General features: G+C 39.6%; 1 protein-coding gene across 1 annotated transcript; it reads right to left on the bottom strand.

Annotated features, from left to right (window-relative positions):
- Nucleotides 1–1,288: 1,288 nt before the first annotated feature.
- LOC124395063 (protein sel-1 homolog 3) lies at nt 1,289–21,928 on the bottom strand. Its single transcript, XM_046863644.1, has 23 exons — nt 21,728–21,928; nt 20,210–20,702; nt 18,452–18,578; nt 18,255–18,376; nt 18,056–18,171; nt 15,423–15,487; nt 13,325–13,457; nt 12,781–12,907; nt 12,536–12,679; nt 10,915–11,114; nt 10,637–10,816; nt 8,705–8,824; nt 8,040–8,180; nt 7,863–7,925; nt 7,033–7,206; nt 6,187–6,314; nt 5,736–5,819; nt 5,510–5,600; nt 4,472–4,559; nt 4,268–4,377; nt 3,953–4,080; nt 2,895–2,997; nt 1,289–2,611 (listed from the first exon to the last, which is right to left on the bottom strand). The coding sequence occupies exons 1-23, from the start codon at nt 21,776–21,778 to the stop codon at nt 2,468–2,470; spliced, it is 3,132 nt and encodes a 1,043-aa protein (XP_046719600.1). The 5' UTR covers nt 21,779–21,928; the 3' UTR covers nt 1,289–2,467.
- Between the last annotated feature and the right edge of the window lie 205 nt (nt 21,929–22,133).

Genomic DNA, 22,133 nt, shown 5'->3' on the forward strand with positions numbered 1-22,133 from the left:
GTTTTTTCCAGTGGACAAGAAGGTTGCTCCTCTGGTGTTGCAAACCTCAGAGTTGACTCCACCAAATAGCAGTTCAGATTATTCCATCTTCTCAGATTAGATGAGGCAGGTCCTCAAGAGGAGATTTCTTACTGAATTTGAGAAATCTAATCATCATGTTTCGGTTCACACTGACACTTAGAGGAAAGTAACTGGAAAAAACAGCTTCTGAATCTGGACCACAGATTAACTGGTGTAACAACTGGTGAAAAAAGTTAAATACTTATTTACAATGAATAGGAAAGACAGTGTGATTGTGACAAATAGATCAGTTACAGTGGATGTGTTGGTCTAGAGTATTAAAAGATGTGCTTAATTTTTAGACAAAGGTCTTTCCTACCCATCAATCTACATTTAGTCTTGGACCTTTGGGTGTGAACTGTCGGTAGTGGCTGAAATAATGGGGATGCAAATTCTCGTGGTGGAAATGAGGTTCCACTACAGGTCTAATGGCAATCTGAGAGTTTCATGCAGAGATTTTGCCTGGAAATTTCTCTGATTGTTTTAAACAGTTGAACTCAGACTACATGGCTGTTTTCTCATCTTGTTCATCAAAAACCCTTTTCAGAGAAAACAGAAGATTACCATATCTCTTCCATGCCAGAAAGATTTATCATTGGCTATACACAAATAGCCTGACTGACAGTTAGCATCAGTGTTGTTGTCTTTCACACTTTGAGTATGTGATTCATCTTATCTGCTACCAAGATTGTGTCCTTAATATGTGGTGAGAAAATCTCTCAAGCTGAAGGGCCAGAAAGACACTATGGAAACCAGTCTGATCAAATCAACTCAAAATTGCTGTTGTCACCATTCAGGTATAATATTTTCAAGGTAAATGGATTTTGCTATAGCTGGCTTGTTCAGCTTTTCCAGAAACTTGGACATTATTGTATTTGGACATTGTTACACTTTGAATAATTGGACAGCTTTTAATATTTCAATCTATTACAACAGTGATATACCATATGCAGTATGTGCCAGACAGGTTTTTGATACTGGTTAAAATAATGAGTAATCATTAGAGACATATTTATTATAGAAAACAGGCATTTAACATTTTATATTCACCCCAATGTACATGATGCAGTGTTTGGGGATATAAGAATTTATGGCTAAATTTGTATAAGTATAAGCATAAAATCTAATTCAATTAATTTGCATTAGATTTGCACTGAACCATTTCTTATTTATTTTTATCAAGAGTGAGGAAGTTGTGGCATTCAGACAGCAAAGAGCCAAAATGGTCTAATTTCCAAATTTTTGTTTTAATTTTTACGACTTAAATTGTCCAAAATGGTCAAGTTACAGTTTAAAGCTGGATTAAGGAGTGGAGTTAGTGATAATACATTTTCTGCACATCAGAAAAAGAGGAAGACCAAGGACGAGGTTTATGGATGTGGTGAGGAAAGACATGCAGGTAGTTGGTTTGAAAGAGGCAGATGTAAAGGCCAGAGTAGTTTGGAGATGGAGAAAGAAGAAGAAGAAGAAGAAGATGGGTGTGCAAAAAAAAAAGAGGCTACAACAAGACTTTACAAATATCAGTCAACAAATGGACTCTATATTTTCTTCAGTGTGCTGAGACATTATGCTCGAATGCCCTTCAGTCCTCTGTGAACTTCACGTTGCAAATCCACACCCTTACAACAAACATCGCTAATAAAATCCCTCCATGTTTACTGATGAGAAGATATGTGTAAATGGCCGTTTAAATTGTACTCATTGGTATTTTTACCTCCAATCTATCGTTATCGTATCACTATAATTAGCTTTTCTTATCAAATAGGGACTATACATTTCTCTAAAAGTTTTTAACGGACAAACCATTGGGACACCTGACTTTTCTAGTCATATGTGTTTCTTCCCTGAATTGCTACTACAAAGATAGAGGCACACAATTGTGTAGGTCTTTGGGTGGTGTAGCATGAAATCTTCCCTTTAATTGAACTAGAAAACTCAAACCTGTCCCACCATGACGATGACCCGTTGCACAAAGCTAGCTATATGAAGATATGCTTTACATTGGTTGAAGTGGAAGATCTCCTGCTAAAGAGATCTGAACCCTATTAATCACCTTTGGGATGAATGTAAATGCTGACTGCACCCCAGGCATCCTTTCCTTCTCACCTACAGTAGATCAGTTCCTGACTTTGTAGCTGAATGAATCTCACACAAATCTCCACAAGCACACTTCAAAATCTAGTGAAATCTAGTGAAAAGAGTGGAGCTCATTATAACAGCAAATGGAAATTTAATGTGGAATGGAATGTTCAAAAAGAGGCACATATCAATCTTATGGTCAGGTGTCCATAAACTTTTGTCAATAAAGTCTCAAACCATTGGCTAAATCAATTCCTTAATTTGTTCTTTCTCGTTCATGTGCTTTGGTCAGTTTCCTTTATGGTTTGTCTCTAATGCTGAACTCCACTCAGTCTGCAGGAGTCTCATCCTGTTCTAGCGTCTCAGACGATCCTGAGCTCTCTTGGTCTGACGCTGACCTCTGTCGGAGGATCACAGGGCCGAGTTTGAAAAAGGAGAGAGTAGCGATGGCAACCGCCACGGCGCTCAGGAGCTGCAACGATAAAGAGAAAAGGTAGAAGCAGATCTGTTTTTTAGTCATCCAAACAATTTATTTCCAATAAAAATGCGATAAGTCAAAAAACACTTATGCAAGGGCCATGTTAAATGCCTACCATACGAGTGCCTGTGAATAATATGTTCATGTAGACACACTATTAGAATGAGAGATTTTAATATAATCCTGTGAAATTAATCAACACTTCTGACCAACAAAAATAAAGATTTCAGCAGATTTGTGCTGAATTATATGAATCAGTTCAAGGGAATGTACAGACCTTCACAGCAGTAGGTCCATGTGTTTGTATGGAGTCTAAGTGTGCAGTAAATAGAGCAAGAGTACAAGGGAGGTACGCCTCATTACTGTTAGATTCTCGACATCTGTAAAAAAAAAAAAAATTAAAAATTAAAATAATAATGAAAAATATGAATGAATGCAAAATGCAACATGGATGCAATTTAAACAACATTCAGGGTCTGTTCAAAACATATACAGAGAAAGTTACTCGTATATAGGCTCGGCTTATGCACTAGAGGTACACAAGTCATGCTGCCTTGACTTCTAATCTTAGATTGTCCATAATGGGTTTTGTATTTGTGAATGTTTACTGTTATTGACCATTAGATTACTGACTAAGAGTTTGGATCTTAAATAATTCATTACTTTTCCAGTCATATGTGGTTCTTCTCCACAAAAATAGAGACACACAATGGTAGAGGATGTTTTTGGATTCAGTAGCATGAACTTTTCCCTTCATTTGAACTAGCTGACCCAAACCTGTTCCAGCATGAATATGCTCCTGTGTACGAAACCAGCTCCATGAAGATATACTTTACATGGGTTGGAAGTGTGTGGAAGAGCTTAAATTACCTGCTACAGAACTTCGGTACTATTGAACACCTTTGGTTAGAATGTGAACGCTGACTGCACCCCAGGCCTCCTCACCTCCCCCTACATCAGTACCTGACTTTACTCACACCCTTGTGGCTGAAATAATCTCACACAAATATCCACAAAATCTAGTGGAAAAACTTTACAGAAGATTGGAGCTTATTATAACAGCAAATGGGGACTAAATGTGGAATGGGATGCACAAAAAGCTCATACCAATCTTATGATCAGGTTCCCACAAACTTTTATAGCGCTATTGACAGTCCCATGAAAAGATTTGAGTTTATTTACTATAATGTTCTCTGAAATCTTTATTGTGTGACTGGTGTCATAAAGTGCACATAGACATGCAGGGAGCCAAACAGATTCGAGATTCTGAAGCTTGTAACCAGAAAAGTGCACAAATGATATCAGATGCTTTATGAGACTTGGACATCAACATACCTGTGGTACAAGTTTGTGAGAAGGCTGTATTTGTCTGAAAAATAATGCTGCAGAAGATTAAGTTCAGAGAGTACCATGGCTGGTATTCTGTAACCTTCCTGAACAAGCAGCCCCAGACTGTACCAACCCTGCCGAGAAGAAAACACACACACACACATGCAAACTGATCATTCTGGACACAATGAGGATGTTTAGTATTCCACAATGTGTTCTTATGTCATATCCATAAAGTACATTAGATGTTAGTGTCCATAAGCCTAATCATCTCATCAATACTAATTCAGTTTGACTGTTCTGCCCATGTTCTTGCTCTACCTGGGGGTCATTTTTAAGCGCTGCTCTTTTGTACATCTCAGCTACATCTGCAAGGTCTCTTTTGCCCAGAGTGTGCTCCTCATAGAACAGGTCTCCCATTTTCACCAAAGCTGAATCATTTGGAAAAGAAGGATAAGCAAAGATTCATAACATCACAGCAAATGTCATATACATGCAGAAGTTAAATAAAATGTCATGAATTACCATACGATGAAGGATTTTGGCTCTGAATGGAGAGATTGTAGTATCGTAACATACACTGCGTCACAAAGGCTGGATTCAAGGATCCATGCTAATGGGGTGATATTAGTTAAAACACAACACAAACAAGCACACAGGGGTTCGCTGTTTGTACATCAATTGGCTGGATTTTATTGTTGATGATTTGACATAATTTGGGATTGTTTGGTTCTTCGAAGCTCACCCTGGAGTTGCTACAGGTCATAGCTACAGGTCTTATAAACTCAAACCTGCTCAGGAGACAAGGTTATTTTATATCAAGAGGATTGAAATGTGGATTTATGTGCAAGGTGACACGGGAGGTCTGTCGCAGCCGTGCCCTCTAGGTGCTTTCTGAAGTCAATGCATAACATGGGATTGTCTGGATTGTTCAGTAGAGCAACACGATTGACATATATTGTTTATTGTCATGAGGGAATTTGTTGAACCAATTGTTGTCAGCAATTTCCTGCCAGCCGTCTCTTCTTGATTTTACAGATTTCGTGGTGTTCCTTGGCGTTTTGCAACTTTGCAAGTTCTTCATAAACTTTAAGCAATAACGCTTGATTTGCACCAGTAAAAATTGCGCCGTCTCATTGGTCATTAAACCACTGAACAGCCAATCATAGCGTTATTTATCATAGTGTCTAGTATCATTGTGTATAGATTTACATTTAAGGCATTTGGCAGACGCCCTTATCCAGAGACACTTACAACTGAGGGTTAAGGGCCTTGTTCAAGAGCCCAGCAGTGGCAGCTCAGTGGTGGGATTTGGGATTTGATTGGTGCAAACAACTCAATTCTGCTACAGTAATAATTACCACAAATTTATCGACTTACATTTGTCATCTGATCTTAGCTATAGTCAGTGATGTACAAAGAACAAACCCCTCACTTTTACTAGTAAACTATAAACATATTATTTAGGTTAAAATACTATACAAAATATGACCTGAACAGCTTTTCTATTCAATATCAGATCTATTATTACAGTGAAATGAACATGACAATCATGAGACTCACAGGACTGTGTTCACACAGGAACGCTACGTTAAACTGAGCTGCTTGAAATCCACACTCGGCACACATCAGATAATGAACCAATGCCATGAACCTGTCAAAAATAAGTCACAAGATGGAATGAGTGTTTTTTCTTTTCCACCAGGTAAACATTTCAAATGAAAATTAACACGATTTCAAAATATAGAAAACACAACAGTAATAAGTGTTTTAGTCTATAGACGTTTACCAGTTCCCCTTCAGATACTCATTCAAGCCATTCCTCAAAGCCAAACCAAGATATCCATTCTGTTCAGATGCCCACTTCACCCATCTACAGAGCAAGCACAAGCAACAGATTACAACAATTGATGAGTCAGTTAATAAAGATAAAGTTTCTTACTCTTTACTACACTATATAGACAACCCCATTTGTCCCCATTAGCTGTTATATGTGAAGATAAGAAAATTAAAACTGATGTAGGGTGAGGAGGTCTGGGGTCAGAGCTCTATAACAGCCACTTAAGAACTTCCACTCCACCCCATGTGGCTGGAAAAGTCATGTGTCCCAAACCTTTGTCCATACAGTGTATGTGCAAGCATTTCATTATAATCACTTAATATAATAATATATAATAAATAATAATAATAATAACATAATATAGGCATCCTGCTTTGTACAAATCCATTGTGCAACTTACAGAACAGCATCTGGTGGATTTCGCAGTACATGTCCTGGAATACCTCGACTCCAAATTTCGGCTAGCTCGATTCCCCCGTTTATGAGGCCTCGCTGGGCGGATTTCAGAAAGTACCTATACGCTTTAACCTGAAGACAGAGTAGAGCAAGTCTAAATAATCATCAACCAATGAGAATTAAAATGCATTTCTAGTTATAATTTACAACATACACTATGCTGCAGATTTTCACATTTATGTTGATGCATTTACTTACTAGTTTTTTGAAACACTGTGATATCATTTGAACCACAATCACAATTACTTTACCAGCTGACCAAGCAGAACAACCAACCAGTTAACCAACCAACTGACAAACCAAATGACCAACCACTAATTAGCCAACTAATTAAACAAACAATCCTTCAATCAAACAATTACTTAATCAAACAAGAAACCAACCAATCACTTAAACAGACAAAAAAAAACAAATTACGGAATAACCAACAAATTAATAACCAGGCAAATGAGCAAACAACTCCCTAACCAAACAACTAGCCAACCAATCACTCACACAACCAACCACTCAACTGTCTATCAAATAACTAATTAAGCAAACGATCTCTCAAGAAACTAAGAAACCAACCAAATAACCAGTTAAGTAAAAAACCAAATGACAGTCCATTCAATCGACCAATCATTTAAATAAAACAATCCTTTAACCAAACAAAAAGCTAACCAATCCAACCTGCGACCACTCAAACATCCAACTAATCCAGCCAAGCAAGCAACCACCAAATGAATAAACAACCAACCAATTAACAAATCAATTATTCCAGCAAATGATAAAAATGTTTTTATAAACAGACTTTGTCAGCAGGTTGTCCAGGATAAAGGCCTTGAGAGTGAAGGACTCCTAAATTCATAGCAGCATCTGGATTCTCCAGCTGGTCAGCCTGCTCCCAGAGCTCCACCGCTCGCTCATAGTTCTTCTCAAACTGTTCATAGTACCAACCCAAGGCCGTGATGGCTGGAGCGAAACCCTGTGGTGCACAGCAAAGCACATACATTAAGTGGTCAACACACGCCCTTCTAAACCAGATAAACCAGATAAAAGGGCATGGTTTAACAGTGGAACAGAATTAAAGAATTATCTTTAATTTTTAGTTTTGTTTGCCAGCCATGCTGATATTCTAGATCAGGAAAAAGGCGTTAATGACTAGAGATCAACCAATTTTACTGATAACCAATTAACAACAAATGGTTTTTAAAATAGATACTGGATACAAAAAATAGTACTTAAATTTATTCCAAAAGTGAAATGTGGTAGATGTAATAAATATGAATATATTTATTATGATAATGGATATATTATATATACTACATTATAATCAATAGATATAATATAGTGCTTTACTGCATTAAAAAAAAAAGCATGTGGTGTCGGTAATTCGCCTCTAGAGGCCACTCTCTTAATGACAGTGGACCTTCTCAGCCACTTCAGTGACGGACGCTACCCGGAAAAACTATTGCTATGGATTTTAGCCTATAACCGAATGTTTTATCAATCGACTAACGGTGCTGATTAATCGGCGAAACCAATAAATCAGTCGACCTCTAATAATGATTATTAGCTCTTATAGAGTTTCGTGTATGCACGGTTAAACTTCATGGATTATGTCCTATTTACTGCTTGTACCTGTTCCATTGCTTTTTTCAGGAAGGTGACAGCTTTTGGGACATCTTTTGGAACTCCTTGGCCCTGACAAATGCATGGAAATGCAATGGAATGTAAGTTTTACGAAAGGTTAATGATCATGCAGCAGTGTCACAGAATGTAATTACACAGATGTATATTAGATTAATTAGCACTGACCATGAGCAGAACGATGGCGTAGTCGTACATAGACACAGGGTCTTTCAATCTTGTGGCTCCTCTTTCATAGTGTCTCACAGCCGTCTGGATATCCGGATTTACGCCTTGCTGACCCCAGAACAGCATCCGAGCCACTGTTCGCTGAACAGCCATGGATGGATAGATGGATGGATGAATGAATCCATCAGAAAGAGGGAGAGATTAACAGAACGAAAAACACTGCCATTTAAAGTTACATACTATTTCATAAAAAATCTGCATATGGTGCGTTTTATAATTATTGATAAAGATGGGTATAAAGGTATACTCAAATGCCTCTGAAGTCAATAAATAACTTGTTTTTAGCTTTTAATTATTGGCACCCCTTCATTTAGTACTTTGCTCCCAAATCCCCTCAGTGAACATGACAACTCTGAGTCGTCTCCTAAAAAGCTTGATGATGTTGGAGAATACAGCCTGAGGAATCTGAGAAACTCAGTCCTCAGTACTGAATCTCTCTAGATCCTTCAGGATCTTTATCTTTCTTTGACAATTCTCTTCGGCTCTCATTACATGCTTGATCCTGTGCTCAATGTGGCATTTTTGTTCATACACACTTTCACTTACATACTGTAAATGTACAGTGTGACAGTAAATTAACTATATGCAGTACTGAGGATCATTACCTCTGCATCTGCTACACCGTTGCGTGCCTGGAGTTTCAGCCACTGGAAGATGTCGTGTTCCTCATTGGTTTGGGCCTTCAGGGTTTCCTCGTCATTCAAATATATTGGCTCGACAAACATCTACATGGTATACGGAAAGATTTTTCTCAGGCTCAGGTTTAATTGTAAAACCAAGATTATTGGTAAATGTGTTCAATGTGTTATTATAATAATAGTTATTATTATTATCATTATTCTTTTGGCTTTTCTCATCAGGGGGCGCCACAACGGCTCATCCGTCTCCATACCCCCCTGTCCTCTACATCTGCCTCTTTCAAACCAACTACCTGTAATTCTTCCCTCACCACATCCATAAACCTCCTCCTTAGTCTTCCTCTTTTCCTCCTTCTTGGTGGCTCCATCCTCAGCATTCTCCTACTGATATACCCCATGTCCCTCCTCTGCACATGTCCAAACCATCTCAATCTCACCTCCCTCACCATGTCACTTTGTCAACCTGTCCATCACCACTGCAAACAGGAAAGGGCTCAAAGCCGATCTTTGATGCAGTCCAACCTCCACCTTAAACCAGTCTGTCGTTCCTACTGCACACTTCACTGCTGTCACACTGTCCTCATACATGTCCTTTACCACCCTCACATACTTCTCTGACACACCTGACTTCCTCATACAATACCACAACTCCTCTTTCCACCCTGTCATACGCTTTCTCTAAATCCACAAACACACAATGCAATTCCTTCTGACCTTCTCTATATTTCTTTATCAACATACTGTTGCTCACAGATGGTCACTTCTTCTCTCAGCCTGGCTTCCACTACTCTTTCCCATAACTTTATGGTGTGACTGATCAACTTTATTCCCCTGTAGTTACTGCAGGTCTGCACATCTCCCTTATTCTTAAAGATCGGTACCAGCACACTCAGGCATCCTCTCACCATACAGAATCATGTTGAACAACCTGGTTAAAAACTCCACTACATCTCTCCTAAACATCTCCACGCTTGTACAGGTATGTCATCTGGTCCAACCGACTTTCCACTCTTCATCCTCTTAATCGCTGCTCTCACTTCCTCCTTACTAATCCTATCTACTTCCTGCTTCACCTTCTCCACACCATACAACCTTCTCTCTCTCTTATTTTCCTTGTTCATCAGCTGCTCAAAATACTCCCCCTCCATCTTCTCAACACACTCTCCTCACTAGTCAACACATTTCCATCTCCATCCTTTATTGCTCTAACTTGCAGCACATCCTTCCCAGCTCGGTCTCTCTGCCTTTCTACCTTTCTAGCTGTCTCCCTTATCACTTCTGCAGTAGTTTTCCAATCATCCAACACCTCTTCACCACCACCGAGCTCCTGTCTGACCTCTTCCCTAAATCTCACACTACACTCTTCCTCCTTCAGTCTCCACCATCTTATTCTTCTTTCAGTCCTCGCTTTTCTCCTCTCTGTCTAGCTACACTGTCCCCTACCAACACCTTACAGTCTCCAATCTCCTTCAGGTTGCATCTCCTACATAGAACATATTCCACCTGTGTGCACCTTCCTCAGTTGGTATTATTATTATTATTATTATTATTATTATAAAAGGACAAGGTTTATGAATGTGGTGAATGAAGACATGCAGGTAGTTGGTTTGAAAGAGGCAGATGTAGAGGACAGGGGGTATGAAGACAGATGATCCACAGTGGCGACCCCTAATGGGAGCAGCCGAAAGAAGAAGAAGAAGACTATGTTCTAGTGAAAGTAGCACCTGTAAATAATCATACTAGGAAGATCCCTGTTTGTTCCACTGGACAATATTTTGCATGTATATAAGTGAATAATTTACCTCATGTTAAAAATGCTGGAAAAAACAAAAAGCATGGAATTTATGATTTGAGAAGAAGATAAGAAACGATAGATGACGATGAAATGAAATGCTATACCTGGTGTGCGGAAGGCTTGAGACGGTCAGCTGAGGTTTGCCTGGCAATGTTGGAATAGTAGGCAAAGGAGAGGTCAGGGTCGGCTTCCACCCGCTGATCACCAACACGGTGCAGGTGCCCCAGCCGGAGAAGAGCCAGCCTCCAGTCCTTCTGAGCTCCCAATACTGAGAGCAGCCAGGCCTGAGAACAAGTACGACTATAAATTATACAAAACTTTTACGCTTTTTTTTTTTTTTTTTTATATATATATATATATTTATCCTATAACATGAGCACACCTTGTAGGGTTGTTTTTTAATCCCGAGTCCACTGCTGTAGAGCACAGAAGCCAGATGGAGCGCTCGCTGGTCTCCTAAACACCCTGCTTGTAGTAGAGAAGGCATCATCCTGCGTATCATCTTAACACTCTCTTCTGTCTCCATCTTACGCAGCACGGCAGCGTACAAAGCTCGACCGACGGCTTCTGGACTCACACGGTCTGAGGAACATCCCAGACAGGTTATTTAGAACTGCTATAGCAACACACTGAAAGAAACACTATGCTTAAACAGAGTTACTGTTACTATCATGGAGAGAATTATTTTGCTATACCACAACTTTTTCTATTTTTTTTTTTTTTTACATTGAGTAGAGTAAAATTCTTTTCTTCACAGCTTGTTAGGAAGTTGTGGTCATGATATGGTGACCCTGAAGGAAACAGGCTTAAGGGCCTTTCTCAAAGGCCCAACAGTGGCTCAACCTTCTGCTTAGTAACCCAGTGTCTTAACCTTTGAGCCACTACAAGCAGTCATTCCTTCTCTCCCCCCCCCTCTCTTTTTATAAATCAATACAAAAAACATGCCATGTTACCAACAAAAAAACTAAACATCTGACTGATACATAACACTGAAACTGGAGACTCCTTCCACAAATGATAATAATATATGTGTCATTGTTAGATTTATTATTATATGAGAATCAAATATGCATTAATATAAATCTGTGATCTGAAGGTCCACTACTGCTCAAACTTCTGTTATTGTTATTATAAAATCAATCAATAGCTACAGACCAATCAGAAACCAAGAATTCAACAGCACTGTGATGTAAAGCTGCACTATATAAACAAAAGTTTGTGGACTCCCAACCAAAGTGTGTGCATGTTATTGAAAATCCCATTCCACATTTAGTCTCCATTTACTGTTATAATAATCTCCACTCTTCTGGGAAGATGTTCCACTAGATTTTGTGGAGATTTGTGCTCAATCAGAGATAAGGGTGTTAGTAAGTTAAGTCAGGTAGTGATGTAGGTGAGGTGAGAAGGCCTGGGGTGCAGTCAGAGCTCTGTAACAGGAGATCTTCCACTCGAAAGCATGTAAAGCTCTTGGAGATGGCTTAGTGTACAGGATCATTGTCATGCTGGAATGGGTCCTGATCTCTTTGTTCGAGTGAATTTCAGGCTCCAGCATCCACATATGTGCTATACAACTGTGGAAACTTTGTGGGAACAGTTTGGGAAAGAAACAAATATGACTGGAAAAGTCAGGTGTCCCAATAGTTTTGGCAATATAGTGTATTATGGAGGCCTTAACAATGTAATAAAGGGCTCATCAATGAGCTCTTTCTTATGAACAAAGCAGTGAATAAAATCTAAAAATGGGATTAACTCCACCAGTATTTTCCAAAGTGGAACATCTTCCGAGAAGATTGTAGGTTGTTCGAACAAAAAACGTGAATGTGGAACAAGATATTCACCGATATTTATGTGCATTTTACTACTTGCTGGAAAGTGTGTCAACGTCTATGTGACAAATACACTAAGATTTATTTTTATTTTTCTCATACACTGACTTTTTCAGCATCAAATGCATGATATCTTGCTTTGTTTAAACTAAGTGATGATGGATTTGTCACCCTCACCATATTTGTTGACCATGGCCTGAACTAGCCGAGCCACTGGTCGTGTCTGAGGGCTGTGTAGAGCTTCATTAGAGCTGCACCGTGTCCTTGAGGATGCTGGATGGTTTTTCAGTGTCAGCTCTGTATATACATCCACACACTTCTCTGAGAAAAAAAACAAAACATAAGGCAATTAAGAATGCATGGCTGTTGTTGTTGTTTTTTTTTTAAGAAACACCACCACCTAGTGGACGCTAGTGTATCACCTCTCTGTGTCTTTTCATACCAATACTCAGATAATTTGTGTTCAAGTTCAGACTGAAATTGCTGACAGGATTGAAACCATCCAGATATATTCACCATCTGAAGCATCTCAGGAAGCTGGAGCTCAGACTGTGAAAGAAATTTTGCATTATTACATATTTTACAGTTCTAATATTATATTATAACCCAATTCCAAAAAAGTTGAAAAATGTGAATTTTATTCACAATAGAACATATCAAATGTTTAAACTGTGAATATAAACTTTTAAGAAAGAATTATAGAATGTACATATGGGAATGTTTCCCCTACGTGTCTGATACAGGATTCTATCTGCTCAACAGTTCTGGGTGTCCTTTGTTGTATTTTTCGTTTCCTGATTTTTTTCAAATGGTGAAAAATCTACAATGGTCTAGACTTGTCCTGCTGAAATATCCAGGGCCTCATGCTTATGCCTTGCATCATGCTTTTATTGCGTTTCTCAACTGTTTTGAAATTGGGGTTGTAATACCAAAAAGTGCCGATCAGAAGTAAAAGAAACGTCTTACCAGGTTTAAGGATGGAGTTCTTGTTCTGTAATACGTCACTGGACCATAAAACCCTTCGATGCCTCTTGAATATTTACCTCCACCAACCACAAAATATCCGTCTGTATCATCCATCTTTACTGTTGAACTGAACCTGGTCAAAAACAGAAGACAACTTTAGAACATGGATCATCATTAGATGAAATTCATCAACTGAATGTATGCAAGGATGTGAAGAGGAAACGTATTTCAGCATAAAGTATTAGTAGTTTACATTATGAAGACCATCACATTCTCTGTTTAATACAACTATTTATATTTTAATAATAAAAAAGCACAATAGATGAATGCCTGGTGTTTGGTCAAAAGTATTGGGACACTCAACTTTTACAGCCATATGTGGTTCTTTCCCAAACTGTAAACACAAACGTGAAGGCACAGGATTGTATAGGATGTTGGATGTTTGGAGGTAATAGCATGAAGTGATGATCTGTTCCAGCATAACAATGCCCCTGTTCACAAAGCCAGCTCCATGAAGAACAGGCCTCCTCACCTTACATACGTCACCTGACTTTACTAACTCCCTGGTGGTTACATGAATCTCACACAAATCTTCACAAGCACACTCAAATATCTAGTGGAACATCTGGGAGGTTATTATAAGAGCAAATATTAAACTAAAAGTGGAATTGGATGTTCCTAAAGTACATACCAAACTTATGGTCAGGTGTCCACAAACTTTTGTTCATATATTGTGTAAAATATTTGGCTTCATTACAGTAACCTAACCATCACCCCAAACATATTTACTGTAAAATATAAACAAAAGCATTCCTGATGTATATTTCAACTTCATGTATGCTTAGAGCTGTGGCCCTCTAGTGGACAAAACACTGAAAACTGTACTGTGAGGTGGATGAGATGTTGCTCCTGGATGCTTTGAGAATTTGCTACAGTTGTTCTAAACAGTATTTTGTATATAATTATACAAACAATGCTTTACTGACTTGTTTGTATAATTATATACAAAATAAAGTTCTCAAAGCATCCAGGAGCAACATCTTATCCACCTCACAGTACAGTAATCAGTGTGTTGTCCACTAGAGGGCCACAGACGAGTGAAAGCCAGGAGAGAAGCAATTCTTTCTTTCGGCTTCTCCCATTAGGGGTCGCCAAATTATGAGATTCATGAGAAGCAATGCTGATGAAAAAAAAATGCCTACACAAAGCAGCTGGAACTGCATTCATTCTTATGTGTTATATTCCAGAGCTCCCTTATGTCTGTGTTACCTTCTGACACTCCCTTTTAGTGATGCTAATCATGGTTAGTCTTGCTGAAATCCCTCAGATACACACACTATAGTAGCCTTAATGTGACAATAAGCATATCTAAATCTATCTCTTTCTCCTCCTCCATATCTAATAATCTATCTCTTTCTCCTCCTCACTCTCTTTTCTAAGCTCCTAAGGTACCAAAGATCATTTTTATCTTGAACTTCATGTGGGTCCTATGATCAAATTAAACCAATATAGTGTTTTTTGGCCACAAACACAAAAAGGTAGCCATATGAAAATGTCTCATACCAATGTTAAATATAGTGTTAACTCTTAACAACGTTTGTCTGTCAGGGAGAACCTGGACATTTACTCTACCTGGAATCATGGTCTCCATCAAATATCAGTAGATATTACCTGAAGCCCTGGCTGCCTCTGCCAGAAAGTTTCAAATGGGCCATGATTCTATTTTACAGCAGGACAAGGATCGACAACATACATCAAAATCAACACAGAAAATGGTGTACTGGCTTTTCCAGTCCCTTTACCTAAACTCTATAGGAAACCTGTGGGGTGAACTCATAGGAGCTCATCAGTGTGAATCTTGAACTGTAAAGGATCTGGAGAGATTCTGTATGAAGGAAAGGTCTCAGATCCCTTGCCATGTATTCTCCATCCTCATCAGGCATTCTAGGAGAATACTCAGCACAAAGTATTGACTAAACGGTCGGTAATATCTGTGCCACATCTATATAATATAGTGGCACATCTAGATGTATAAAAAATTGTAGATTGTACATTGCAATTGTAGATGCAACCAATTACACCTCTCATACCTACTTACGTGTATTCTGTCATGTGGACAACCAGCTGTTCATCTCCCTCGATACACACTGCTATGATTTTCCCCTTCAATCACAACCATTAAAATAGAGTTAGACATAATCACATATCATCAGTGGCGGACCGTGCATTTCACACCCAGTCCTTCAGTGGTGTCCTACCTGAGTCAATCTACCTCTTAATAGCATCGTTACGACTCCACAGCTAGAAAAACCATCAATATTAGAGTGAAACACAGTAGAACGTCACTAGGTTACGTATGTAAACCTTGTTCCCTGAGGGAACGAGAGGTGCATTGAAAACGCTTTGGGAACAGTTGAAAACAGTTGTTAAACTTTTTAATGGACCATTTCTATTTTTGCATTTTTTTTCCACTGTAGAATCTGCACAAATACACAAAATTTGCCTTCATTCTAAATCCTCAGGAAATCCGCAATGCACGAAAGAAATGCATGAAAAACTCGGGGTAAATTTTATGAGGTTATTATCGAGAGATGATGCATGCAGGTGGTGCAGCTGAGGCTATAGTGAAAGGAGACTTGTTGGATTGTGTTAATTGGGTTTAGTAATAACATTTAAAACGCTTTGGGAATGCCTTGCGATGTTCACGCTCTGAATCATGTGTAAAATCCGGCCAATAGGCAGTCGTGACGTCATCGGCGGGCAACGTCGCATAAACCAGGAAGCTACAAAATAGGTGAGCGATGGTAGTGACATTAGCTTCTGAAAAAGGAGAAGGTAAGCGCTGCAGGGATGCTGGGAGTATGGCCCGTTGATGCAGCCCTGTCCTGGAGTGGCCCTGATGTCGAGGTTGTAAAACCTGAAAAAGGTCAGCGGGGTGGACCAGCCTGCAGCTTTACATATGTCCTGGAGAGAAACTCTAGCGGACCAGGCCTTAGAGGCCGCCATACTCCGGGTGGAATGAGTCTTGAAATGCCGCCGACTGTGTTTTCGACTCCTGACACCTGTCGACTACCGCCCCTACCGCATCGCCGAACAGGCCAGAAGTAGCTGTCGGGGCATTTAGCAGGAAAACCCTGTCCCTGTCAAGAATTTCCGAAAGGGTGAGCAACAAATGCCTTTATGTGGCTTCTAAGGCTGACATAGAGCAACCAACGGCCCGCACCATTTCTTTGGTGACTCTAAGGGTTAGATCGGCAGCGCGATGTAACTCCTTGATGTCCTCAGCCCCAGAGTTGAAACCCTTTTCCAACTCTCGCAGCAAGTTGGCCTGGTATGCCTGCAAAACACCTATTGTGTGGAGGCAAACCGCGTCCTGACCTGCCGCTGTGTAAGCCCTGCCTACTAGAGCCGAAGTGGATTTTAACAGCTTAGTAGGCAATACCGGAGCCTTCAGCGATGCAACACCTGGGGAGAGATAGCCAGCTAGTGTCTCTTTAACACTGGGCATCTCCCCATAGCAGCACTCCCTGAACCCTACCATATATTTGTATTCCTCCTCGGAGGAAGAAATACGGAGCTCCGCGTTACATGCACCGGAAGAAGGGACCCCCCGAAGCGAGTGCTTTCCCCAGGGAACAGGAGCTCATCCTAGCAGGAGAGGCTGGAGAGGACTCGTCCGTCTCCATGCCTTTTGCTAGGTCGGTTTGCAAGCCCCACGACCTTCGGTGCCGCTTTGCCTCAGCAAGAGCGGGACCTGAGCGGCGAGGGAGATCACTCTTCTCAAAGAGTGATCTCTGGGAGTGGAGGGTGTGCATAGCCATGCAACTATAGCACAGGAACAATCATCTCTCTCGAGAGCCGAGTGAGCATGCTCTACTTCCAAGCAAACAAAACAAAGCTCATGTGTGTGTCCCCATAATAAAACGGGGGCAAGGAGGGACATGCGAAAGTTTGTCTGCTTCTTTGCCATTGCTTGCACAGATTCACACACAAAGCACTTACCTGAACAATAGCTAATGTCGCTACCATCGCTCACACATTTTGTAGCTTCCTGGTTTTATCACCCGCTGATGACGTCACGACTGCCTATTGGCCGAATTTTACAAATGATTCAGAGCGTGAACAACCTGAGGCATTCCCAAAGCATTTTCGACGCAGTTCGGGTTCCTGAAAAAGAATAGAGCGCTGCATCACAGACAGGAATTTCATACAGTGAGAATAAATGTTATTACTAAACCCAATGAACACAATCCAACATGTCTTCTTTCACTGTAGCCACAGCTGCACCACCTGCATGCATCATCTCTAGCAGAAGCATATTAACCTCATAAAATTTACCCCGAGTTTTTCATGCATTTATTTTATTAATTGCGGTTTTCCTGAGGATTCAAAATGAAGGCAAATTTTGTGCAGATTCTACAGCGAAACAAAATGCAAAAATAGAAATGGTTAATTCAAAAACTTAACAACTGTCTTTAACTGTTTGGGCAGTCCGTCTTGTAAATCTCCTTGTAAGTGTATCTATAACCGAATTAGTTTGTCAGCAATTGTGGAATAAAACAAATCCGCTAATAAAGTCACATGAATAAATTTGAGCTTGTGCAGTTTGCTACAGTTTCAGTTTGCAAGCTCTGACTTCTACCAGCAGAGAAGGTCTTGCATGCCTTGACGGCCCGCCACTGCTTATCATACACAACCCCTTATCTATTAAAACATAGCTGAAACTCGAACCATTCTTCCTGTCAGCTCCAGATTCAGAAAGCACCACTGGTGCAAAGGAAGCGTGAAGGAAGACAGAAAGGCTGATGGTGAACCGTTCTCTAATTCCAGCTGCACATGGAGGTGGCCTGCAGGGACAAAAAAACGAGGCTGTTTGTATGTACCCTATATGCTGCGTAGGTCCACGAAGAGTCAGGGAACATTTCCTCACCTGTACGTGTGAGAAACAGAGACGGACTGGCGTAATTGTCCTTGGCGCCGATGTGGTGTAAAACCCCACACAGGTGCTCCTTACAATGTCGGTCTAAGAACACCCAAAGAGAGAAGGCACACCTGAAGAGAAATAGGTTATGAGTTTAATTCTTTCACCTCCTTTATTTGCTGACTATCTCTTTTTAAACATGTTACCATGGAAACATAATGGCTTTGAGGCGCTGTCCTTCCAGCAAGCTGCTCGTGTACGGCTGGAGGGTTTTAGTGATGCCAAAGTTCTCCCCAGTGGATCCGAAGAGCGAGGAGAGCAAAGTGGCCACTTCTAGATATCAAAATCAACATTGCTCATGCATACAGTTCTTACCGTGGTTTCATATCTACTAGTCTAAATAAATTACACAAGATTCTTGACACAACTTTTTAAGATGTATTCGGTTCTTCCCTAATCTGTGACCACAAGAAATTTTTCTGACTTTATTATACCCCCTGTGACTAAATGAGCATGAATATCCACAAGCTCACGCCATAATCTAGTGGAACTTCTTCCCAGAAGAGTGGAGCAACATAACAGCAAATGGGGACTAAATGTAGAATGGGATGTTTAAAAGAAGCACATACCAACCTTATGCTCAGAGGTCCAGATACTTTGGTTTATATATTGCATATTTTGTTCCTGGTCTTTTATGGTTTTATGATACACATGCATGCTCGTTTTGTTTCTAAACAACAAACTCGGTAAAAGGCAAAAACACAAGAAATGGACAGTGAATAAGTGAAAGAAAGTTCTGTGGACAGATTTGACACTTTTGTACCTAGCAATAGAACTTGTGTAAGACGGAGAACAGAAGAGAAGATGTGATCAGATCAGACTCCTCACCCACACAATCAAACATGGAGGTGGAAGCCTAATGGATTGGGGTTGTTTTGGAGCAGGGAAGGTTGGAGACTTATTTAGTAAAGTGAAAAGAATCCTAAACAAACATGTCTACCATTTCATACTTCAACACCATGCAATTCTGTCTGGACTGCAGTTTATAGGAAGAACCTCAAGACTGGGTTGGACGTACGCATTGGCTCATTGTCCTGTTGAGTGATGAAGTCAGTTCCAATGTGCCGCATTCCAGATGGGAATGCATGGTGTTGAAGTATGGAATGGTAGCCATGTTGCTTCACCCCCATGTTTGACTTTAAAGTGAGGCAGTCTGCTAACATCTTTTCTCCTGTGCACCATTTTACATAAGTTCTTCAGTTTGAGACAAAAATGTCAAATTTGGACTGTCCACAGAACTTTCTTCGTCAATTGTTTAATTGTTTAATTCTTGGAAACAAAAGAAACATGCATGTGCCTCAAAAACCATAAAAGACTAGGTGTATCCAAATTTTCATACACACCGATCAGGCATAACATTATGAGTGAATATCACTGATTATCTCTTCATCATGGCACCTGTTAGTGGGTGAATATATTTATTAGGCAGCAAGTGAACATTTTGACCTCAAAATTGAGCAGGAAAGCCAGAAAAATGGGCAAACGTAAGGATTTAAGCGAGTTTGGCAAATTGTGTTGACGTCTAGACGACTGGGTCAGAGCATCTCCAAAACTGCAGCTGTTGTGGAATGTTACTGGTCTGCAGTGGTCAGTATCTATTTGAAGTGGTCCAAGGAAGGAACAGTGGAGAACCGGCGACAGGCTTATTGATTCACATGTGGTCCGATACAACAAACGAACTCCAGTATCTTAAATTACCAAATTACTGAAAAAGTTCATGTTGTTAATGCTCAACAAATCAGGATTGTTTTAGCCGCAAAAGGGGGACCAACACAATAAGGATATGACATCATAAGACATCATACATCATAAGGTTATGCCTGATATATATATAAATTTGGTTTAGAACAATTTTGTATCTGATTGAACCCTAACCCTAATAAAGCAAAACCTGACATTCGCACCATTTTCCACCGGACACTCAGATGTCCATCTGCGAGCCTTCCAGAGCATCTCCGTCTCCCAGCTCGGACACAGCAGGTGCTCTTTAGACGTTCGACTCAGAGGATTGAGGATGGTGAGTGTTTCCACAACAGTGGCTAAAGACTCCCGACTCGGCTCAGAAGATTCCCTGCTGCTCATCCAGACACGGACGAAACAGCTGAGCACCCAGTCAGACATCGGGATCTTCCAGTCAGGTCGATACACCAACCAGTCCGGGAGGTGCATCATAACAACATGAGTTCTGTGGCCACCAGGAAAACACTCCCACTGTCTCTGAATGATTTTAGAGGTAGTTCCAGTGTCGAAAGTGACCAGAACCTGCAGGTAGACCATCGATGACTTACTGCAGGAGAACTGAACCCTCAGAGGGTGGACTGAGACTGGAGATTTGTGCGGGTTGATGAGGGTGATAGCACCTGAGCTGCTGTGGCTGAGACTTGCACAGAAAATTAACTAAGAAATATAGAGAAAGGCAGAATTAATAGTTTATGGGTTTTAGAACTAAATTAGATCAAACACCAAACTGAACCTATGCAATGAAGAGAACAACAAAATGGAATGCTGGAATGTCTAACAAAGTTGAAGAACTTTTACAGGATCCTCTTTTATGTAAAACATTTTCTTTTTCTTTATTTATACATGTCTATATGGATATATTAAACATTTATTTTTCATTTAGATTGAGCACTTTCGATTCTAATGGTGTTATGCAGGCATTACACATCATCGTTATTATTTATTTAAAAAAATGCATTACATTTTTACAGCTATGTTTATGAGTTCTAGATTGGTAAAACCAGCAATAAAGACAGACAGCAAACGTCTTAGTATAGAGCAGAGATTCCCAAAGTAGGACCTGCTGGCCAAAGTAGGCTTGGGATTACAGTCTTTTATACAATAAACTGGAGTGCTTCTGATCATACTATTTCACTTTTTACTAAGTTTCACTGGACTGGATCTTAAAACTGCATTTGTTAAGCAGATTACAGTCAAATTTTATATTTATTTATTTAATAATTTTTTTTATTTTAAATCAGTTGAACCATATCAACTTTTTTAATATATAAGAATACATTTTAATATAATGCTCAATATAAATAGACATTAATTTTCGGCTGGCGACTTTCATAGGAAAAAGTTTGGGCCCCTCTGGTATGGAGAATTACATGAGCTGGCTGTGTGAATAATTCCTGCTATATCTGTATATCTGTAATAAATTACACATACAGTATATACATTTATCTTTCATACATTATTTGAATTATCTCGACTATACAGCACCTTATAAATGCATATGATCAACTAACTAACAGGTAAATCAATATATTTTATTGGCAGGAAGATTTGTGTAATGATAATATTAATAATAATGATGATAGTAAAAAGATTATTAATAATAATAACAAATAATTTTTTTAAAAACTATCTATTATTATTATTATTATTATTATTACTTCTTAAACTTGTAAGTTCCTCACCAGAATCCCGAGTTGAAGCGACCTCCAGGAGATACGTTGACATTCTCTCATTTTCACAATCAAAATGAAAAACAAAATCCTATCAGATGAATAAAACAGTTCAACTGAATCATGACTTTGATGAGTTCAGCTCTCACACCAAATTAGTTCTCCATCAGGTCCCGTCTGACCTGCTGCACTTCCCTGCTGAGGGTAAGTGAATCACTGGTAGACGAATCGATTCTTTTTAGTGACTCGAACTGCAGGACGAGTGACTCTTTATTTTTCATACATGTTGTGAAGGATAGAATTTCTTTTCCATTATTTCCATGCAGTAACCCTCATTTAACAGCCTAACTATATATATATATATATATATATATAATGAAATGAATTCATCTGACACCAGGTACATTTCCTATGAACA

The sequence above is a fragment of the Silurus meridionalis genome, chromosome 12 (assembly GCF_014805685.1).
Source record: "Silurus meridionalis isolate SWU-2019-XX chromosome 12, ASM1480568v1, whole genome shotgun sequence".
Taxonomy (NCBI): domain Eukaryota; kingdom Metazoa; phylum Chordata; class Actinopteri; order Siluriformes; family Siluridae; genus Silurus; species Silurus meridionalis.

Excerpts from the sequence above, each read along its gene's own strand:
- LOC124395063 (XM_046863644.1), bottom strand. The coding sequence starts at position 21,778 with ATGAGAGAATGTCAACGTATCTCCTGGAGGTCGCTTCAACTCGGGATT. Across the intron at positions 7,207-7,862 it reads TGAAAAAAGCAATGGAACAG|GGTTTCGCTCCAGCCATCAC; the intron begins GTACAAGCAGTA and ends TGTGCACCACAG. Across the intron at positions 5,601-5,735 it reads GAGTATCTGAAGGGGAACTG|GTTCATGGCATTGGTTCATT; the intron begins GTAAACGTCTAT and ends TATTTTTGACAG.